The sequence below is a fragment of the Thunnus albacares genome, chromosome 17 (assembly GCF_914725855.1).
Source record: "Thunnus albacares chromosome 17, fThuAlb1.1, whole genome shotgun sequence".
NCBI classification, from domain to species: Eukaryota; Metazoa; Chordata; class Actinopteri; order Scombriformes; family Scombridae; genus Thunnus; species Thunnus albacares.
Genome location: NC_058122.1, coordinates 19147766 through 19155917, shown reverse-complemented (window position 1 = coordinate 19155917; position 8152 = coordinate 19147766). Strand labels below are relative to the sequence as shown.

The 8152-nt window shown below is 39.8% G+C and overlaps 1 protein-coding gene across 4 annotated transcripts in view; it reads right to left on the bottom strand.

The window, feature by feature from the left end:
- Positions 1-5252: 5252 nt before the first annotated feature.
- The window catches only part of col5a3a (collagen, type V, alpha 3a), a 50357-nt gene continuing 47457 nt past the window's right edge, over positions 5253-8152 (bottom strand). For all 4 annotated transcript variants that reach the window (XM_044332056.1, XM_044332057.1, XM_044332059.1 and 1 more), the window contains 2 exons: positions 7704-7937; positions 5253-7476 (listed from right to left, as the gene is read on the bottom strand). In XM_044332056.1, the coding sequence (XP_044187991.1) occupies positions 7330-7476; positions 7704-7937 (381 nt within the window). In that variant the 3' untranslated portion in view covers positions 5253-7329. The remainder of the gene's footprint in view (positions 7477-7703; positions 7938-8152) is intronic.

Sequence of the window (8152 nt, the reverse complement as noted above, 5' to 3'; positions counted from 1 at the left end):
TCCCTATTCTATTGTATTTCCCACTGTGTCCCTCTCCCACTCTGGTAAATAAGACAGCACTAATTACTTTGGCTGTCTGGGGGAGCTTGCAGACAACTCAGTCCTCCTTTCACTGAGGACTAAGTTAAGTGAGGATGGCATGGTAGTGCTAGTGATAGTGGTTGTGGTTGTGGTGGTGGACGCTGAGAGCTGCAGCAGACGACAAATTAGGAGTAGGGTGTGTGTGTGTGTGTGCGTGTGTGTGTGTGTAGGAGGCAGCGGGGGTGTTCTCAAGCTGTGCGTTTGAATCTGGGCTTTCTGTCTGCCAGATAATCATCTGACACTCTCTCAAACGCACGGGGCTTCTGAACCGCCACCAAACTCTTTGTCCACTTGCCCAGGGATTTCTATTGCCCTCCCTCGCCTTCAAGTCATTTTTTTCGAGCTGCTTTACTAATGTTAGCTTTGTCGATAAGTGCTTTTGATGGAAAAGGCATCTGCGGAAATGATTCCCCCCACCCTTCGTGAGATAAAGGAGCTGTGGATAGGACCTGGCAGGAGAGGCGCTCGCATGCACACTAATAAGAGTACCCCTGCTCAGCTGCAAATGCTCATTTCACAAACCCACACAAACACAAATACTCGACCCACGCATCGAGGGGCATGTTCAGCACAAAGTAGAGATGATCCAAGTTACAGTCATTACACTTGTACAGTGCAAGATGTTAAACTGAGTACAAGCATGCACACTCATACACACATCAGTGGTGTGGAAAATAATGTCTGCTGTTATCTACTGTGACACAACATCCGGATTTGGGTGGATGTGTTGAGACCAAGGGAATGTCCCTGTTCACCCGGAAATGTAGATATTCCCACTGACTCTCTCTCATTAATCTGAACGTCTGTTTAATTTGTTCATTTCTCACTGTGACTTTGTGACACGTTCGGCTTAGTTAGAATCAATGTCACCGGAGAGGAGCGGAGGGCAGGGAAACCTAGAGAGGGAGAGAGCGTCTAAGAGAGACCAGACAGTCCAACAAACAATAAAGAAACATCTCTAATATTGCCAGCCCCAGAATAATGAGACAGCGATGTGAGAAGAGCACGAGTGAGAGACGGAGCCAGAAAGAGAGAGAGAGATAAAAGAGAATGGAGAGAAGCAAGATAGAAAAAGAGAGACCTTTTTTCCATTATGCAGCAGCTAAGGATCCTGCTGCCTGTGAGTTACACTAATGTACTCCTGGGCCTAAAAGTAGTTCATCAATGCCAAATATAGACTGACAACTCTGCTCAAATCCGTGATGAAATAGCAGTGAACAGCAATGCAAAATTGGCCAACAGAAATAACATTTTTGCATCTGTAGGTAAAGCTTACAAGCTGGCCATAGATATTCTATATCTAACACAGATAATGGTTGCGGATCGGATTATGTCAGCTTCAGTGTGTCACCCACTAGATGAAACATTGGAGATACTATTAATTACTATGTTTAATACTAAGATATTACAACAATTCTGTCTAGATTACATCAAAATATAAAGTACTACAGGGACTGGTGTCTTCCAGATCATGCTCCCGATCAATAATACAAAGTTCAGCAATTCTTATTTGTCTCATTGGTATGGAATACAAAAGATCTCAAAAGAGCAATCTTTTAAATAATCGTTTCTTTTAAATGCAGCTGTAAAATATCAAAATACTTTTCCATATACAAATGCATACTAAGCGATCCTTATATGTCCACTATTTTAAACTTTTTCACGCACTGTAATATTGCTCACTTAATAGGTTTTAGGACATTTAAATTAATAATAAAATAATGGGAGAAAAAAGTAATCATTTAGTTTGGTGCAATTTATGTAGACCATGGGTTTTTTCTGTTTTGGTGCTAATGGGATGAAAAATTATAATCATTCGAAACAAGAGATACTTATAACTTCCTGTTTCTGTGCAGCAAGGAAGAATTTGTGTACAGAGAACAAAAAAAAAAGAGACTAGAGTCTGGATTTTAAAGGTGCAGTGTGCAGGATTTAGTGGCATCTAGCGGTGAGTTTGCCGCTAATACTATTAAATAGAGCTAGATGCCACTAAATTCTACACACTGCACCTTTAAATATTTCTATTTATTACATTACAGGGCTGTACAGACAGTGAAAACATGCGCATAGAGTACAAGAGTGCAAATATTTCAGTCTATGTACTTTCCTCAGTGCAAAACAAGACATGCATGATGAGTCACCCTATCACCCTATTACCCTACAGGTGCACAGGGTTACTCCACAGGTACACCTTATCAATGATCTAGGGCTTGATTGAACACGCATGAAGCCAATTTCAGGTCAGATCAGGTCATTACAAACACATTAGGATAATATAATTCCATGGCATCAACACATTCTCATACTGATATACATATATATACAGTATATACAGAAAACACATTCTCATGCCCATACTGACATACAAATGTTAGCTTTTACACTGGGAATGTATGCATGAATGAATGTATTCCAGTGGAAAAGCTAACATTTGTATGTATATATATCAGTATGGGTATGAGAGTGTTTTGATGCTATGGAATTACATTACCCTAATGTGTTTGTAATGACCTAATCTGCTGTCAACTGGCTTCATGAGTGTTCAATCAATCCCTAGATCATTGATTAGGTGCATTTGTAGAGTAACTCACATACATATAGGGTGACTCATCATGCATGCGTTGTTTTGCAATGAGGAAAGTCCAACATGGATTGAAACGTTCACACTCTTGCACTCTATGAACTCCATGAACTCCATGAACTCTATGTACTTTTGCACATTTCTTCACTGTCTGTACAGTCATATAATGTAACATAAAGAAATATTTAAAATCCAGACTCTAGTCTGAATTCTTTTTTTGTTCTCTGTGTGTGAGTCTGTCCTTGCTGCACTGAAACTTTTCCCCTGACTACCGCACCAGAGAATAAGACAAACAAAGGACAGTTTTATAAGGTGCAGCTCAACCCTTGCAAACAACCTTCCTGTTTTTACCATCATTCCCTCACCACATTTTAGTTTTTTGTAGTATGGGTAGTGTTAAAAAAAAGCTTAGGGACCCTTTATTATTTTTGTTTTATTTTTAAGGCTTAGAGACAGAGATTCCAGCATCTTTTATTCATACCTGCTTTTCAGTCTTATTCTATGTATGTTGTATGTTTATATTTGTGAGCATAAAAGCATAAAATACAAATTTCCTCATGTGGGAGTGTGATTCCATGGGATATCCACAGGCTTTCATAGAGCTGAGCTCCAGGATCAGCTGAATGAAGAGCTCTTCTCATTGCTTTGCTCAAGCTGGTTTATCTCTAAAAAACTCTGTGTATCAATGGTTTTCGATTGATTGCCATGTTTGACAACTCAGTTCTGAGGGTTTACTCTTGTATATTACTCTACAATGAAGAGTTTCTCCTTTCAGAAGATACAACAGTTGTGAGTAGCACTACAGTGATGCTATCTATAAAGTTCAGCTCTAAGCAGAATAAATACAAGACATTGGAGGCACAATGTCACAAAAACAGTGGGCACTAGAGGGTTGAATGGGAAACGGAAAAGGGCACAGTGCTGTGGAAATACCATATTGACAGTCACACTGCTCTTCTGCTTTATCATTATTCTGAGGTAGTGGCAACAGATGACCTTTCCTGGTCAAGAGCTTAGTGTGGTTAAAATTCAATTGAGTGGAAGCGAGCAGAACAGAGAAAAAAATAACATGGTAACCCTTATTCTGCCATTGACGCTAACCTTGAACAATGGGCCCCGAAGGGGATGAGCGCCTTACTTTAATGTGTGTGAGAGAATAGGCTCTAGAGTGTACAAGTGTGTGTGTGTGTGTGTGTGTGTGTGTGTGTGTGTGCGGATGAGTCTGCGCAAATAGAACAAAAAGCAATTATTGCATGTGTGTTTGGGGTAGCAAAAGAGATAAGTAGGCAGACAGAGAGACAGAGAGAGTATGTGAGGCAGGAAGATGAAATTCAGAGAAAAGTCACAGACTGGTTAAAAATAAGGTCGTCATTGGGACAGTTACCATTTATTTTTGTCTTATTTTTGTCTCTCATAAATACCCATAAGCACAGCTCTTGTTACCACCACTGAACAGACTAAATCTCCACAGCTGAATTTCTTATGCTCAGCCATTTCAATACTGACCTCTTCTCTGCTCTCTTCTAACCCAAGTAGCAACCTCTGGGGCTGAAAAATGAAGCCAACGCAGAAGTGCCAAAAACTGCAGTTCCTCGAAAGGCCACTTAAGGCTGACTCCAAAAGTAAGTCAATCTCCATAGACTCCTATGTTAAAATACCCAACTTTACAGCAGAAATAAACGTTTACAGCCTGGTACAAAAAACGGTTTTGGTCTTTACAGCTAATTTCCCTGTTAATGACAACTGCACAGGGGGTGAATTTTTATATAACTCACATATTTAAATTTTATTAAGGCTTAAATGTATGCACATTAAGGTTGTTGCCGCTTTGAGTGACAGGTGGGTGCTGTCACAGGCAAGTCCCTACCACAGCATCAGCGTTGGTTAGGTAACGTAACCATGGCGTAACCCCAGATTCACAGAGTATAGGTGTAGCCATCGTTATTTCAGTGTGTTTTCAGTTCATGACAGTTAATTGTAACATTTTGGTCTCCACCCTTTAAGGAGTCGGTTGTTCAGTTTTTTCTGGCAAGCACATTTTGTTTTAATGGCTTTAAGACTGTTTTTCGCTAGTGAAAATTAACAATAGCATTATCACAGTTAACGATAGTCTGTAAATGCACTGTGCTAACCAAGCTAGCAGCTAGCGTTAGGGTCAGCTCCACCCTCTCATCCAAATATGGTCACTTCTGGCTCCAAAAAGCGGAGATGGTGACGGTCAAATTGCAAGTCAGGAAACCAATGGGTGACGTCACGGTGGCTATGTGCATTATTTTGTTTTTACAGTCTATGTTCATCCTTCCCTCTCTTCTGTCTCCTTCCCACATTCCCTCCTTAGGACTGAAACAGGGCTAATTGAAATAAATATTGAAATAAATGAACCTGGGAGTAAATCAGAGTTGATTACATTGGCTGTGTGGAGATGCTGATTGCAAAGCTTGTTGAGTGAGTGTTGCAGAACTAGTTGGTAATGAAGAGCCTGGTTTGTCTATTACACTCTGACTGGACACTGTGGGCAGCCGCATGCCCTCATGTACAGTATATTGTTCTTACCCACCTGTAGGGTCTGGAGAAGAAAAAGAAAACAGAATGATTTCTTCTTTCTTTTTATTCGCGCATCAATTTTTGACATATACATTTGTTTTTCATTCTGGCAACAGGTTATTGCTCATAAAGTCCTAAGAATAACTGTACAGTATATAAAATTAGTACAACAAACTCTATACACAGGTGGGGCAGTGCAGGATGGGACAGGAGGAGAGGAGTTAATTACTGGAATGTTTAAATGCTATGATACAAATAGAACAGCGAGATTGAATTGCAAAATTACACATGCTGGATACACAGTCTACTGTTTGAGTTGGAGGAGGTAGGCAGAGCATTAAGAAATTTCATTTGCTGTGGGGAAAATCAACCGTAAAATGAAATTTACATACACATGTCAATTTCTGTAATGTTTCACAGCTCCATTTGTTAATTTGAAGAAGACTCTGCTAAAGCCGACATAGAGAGACAGACTGTAGTAATAATGTCATCTAAAAACCAAACCTGGTGCTGTTCCACAAACGGTGAATAATGGACTAACAGCTATGACACTATAAAAGCAGCCATGGTAATTTTACTCGTTTATGAGGACAATTTCTGATTCACAGTCATACAATATAAAAAAATAACCAATTTTAAAGAAAGAAATGTCATCTGATGACATCATCAACTCCAGTCTTGGTATTGTGATTTCTAATTTAAGGAGACTGATATCTTTGCACACAAGTACTGGATTTACTGTCTAAAATCACTGACAATGCACAATGTAAATTCAGTTTAAGAGTGGATTTTCCCTTTAAAGCGATTAACCACATTGCTCTGAAACGTCCCTAACCTCCTTTCATTGGCCCTGTGAAATTGGCACAAACAGCCAGAAGATGTGCAAAAAACACAGTAGACTAGTCCCCAGCCTCTGAGGGTGTTTCTTGCTGCTGAAAGAGCAATAACCCTCTCTCTCTCTTGTCCTATAATCCCGCCCACTGAGACACACAAACACAGTGACACAAAAATAACAGAATCATCTTTAGCACCACTGAAGAGCAAATCATGTCAAATGAACAGCAACACATTGTTCAAAATTCAAAATATGAACAAAACAAAGAAACAAAAACCTCTGAGCAGGGCAGAAAAGTGAAAACAGGTTATGTCAGCAGCTTTCAAGAGCTTTCAAAAGATGTGTGAAATGTCTCTTGGTATAAAGGACTGCAGTTACGACCAGAGAACATTTAAATCAGCATGCTCTTAATTCTTGCCCTGAAATATCCCCAACCTAGATGCTGAGGTATGTCATGGCAAGTGCATACACAGGAGAATGGATGTTGGTCTGACATATACAGTACTGTACTCTGTGAAACATGGAGAGCTCAAAAAGCTTATTATCAAGCCCAAGGAGGGAAGCAGTCCAATAAAGGAAACAACCTTATCCTTTCAAGTAAGTGTTGGGTTCAATAACTAGCTACACCTATTGAATACTAATAAAGGTAATTCACTGAGCAAACTGCAGTTGAAGGGTAAAAAGGACAATTTATCATTCCACCATACAGAAAATTAATTATGGTGCTTGTGTGGAATTAATATGCTAGGCCAGTTCACAACAGCTATGCAATTATCATTATAGTGAAATCGGAGCATGCAAATTAGTATGACGATGTCTCTGATTTATTCAGTCCCAGTCTTTGTAAAACATTAGGTAGCAACTAGTTCATTCATGGTCTGAAAAGTTCCACTTACTGCTCTTTGATCGTACAGATCTGTCTCATTTATAAGTGGTCATCGTCAAGTGGTGCAGTCCTCATAATTCTAAAAGGATCAATTACAGCACACTTCAACAGTGAAGAGAAAAAAAACAAAAACAAAAACATTTAAAATTAAATATCTAATTGGAATATTTCCCTTTGGTAAATGTGCTTTGCTCCAACTGTTGCATGTCCTCTTTCTTGCCATTCTTCTTGTTGTAAAGCCATAGAACCTATTTCATTGGCCGATGAAAAGTCTTAAATAATATACCACAAACCCACCACATACAGGAACATAATATAATAAATATTGCTTGGGGCAGCGGTAAAAGTCCAGTTTCTTTCTGCTGTGCAGGTCTTTTTTGTTTTTGTGTTATTGGCAAGATGCTAACCACTGAAGCATACTCGTCCAACTTGGAATCCAAACTTCTGGTTGCTGTTGCCAAAGTCTGCTGCAGCCACATCTATAATAGGGAGCAGCTCTGCCGAGGGGGAGTCAATCTCAAGAACTGTCCTTTCCTGACCTTTGCGGAACTGAAAGAGAAATATTAAAACCATTATTAGAATGTAATAGGTGTAATTCAACTAACTAGGTCTCTCTGGCCTAAATCCCTATTCAAGTCAGTAATTTGATGACTACCTTGTTACTGAATCATGTACCAGCTAACAACAGCAATACAACTGATAAACACATTAGTCTCATTAAGGGTAATTCCTATTTGTCCAGCTAGTCTGTTTCCCTGGCATGTCCCAGCACTGACCTGGCATCCATCATGTACTGCATGGATGAAGGGGCTTTTGGCTTGTGTCAGTTCCTCATAATTGCTGCCCCGGAAGCGGAGGGCATGCTGGTAGGAGCGGGATGTGCTGTCAAACCAGCCTGCAGAGTTCTGGCAGGTGTAGGTGAAGCTCTGTTTGGCTGTGGCACTCAGTAGTTTCAGGAAGGTCAGTTGAACCACATGTACAGGGTTCCCATCCATGTCATTGTAGGAGAACTGGACGATACAGATACACAGATAGAAGTGTAAAAACATAGGCAGAGAAATATAATGTGTACCATAGCCTTGTATTGTAATGCTAACAACAATTAAAACATCATTGGCCTTAAATGACACAAAATCTCACTGACTGAGAAAAAAAAACATGAGTCACAGAAAAACTCATCTGAGCCTATAATCTCTATCTAATTCTATTTCCATCAATGAAGCTA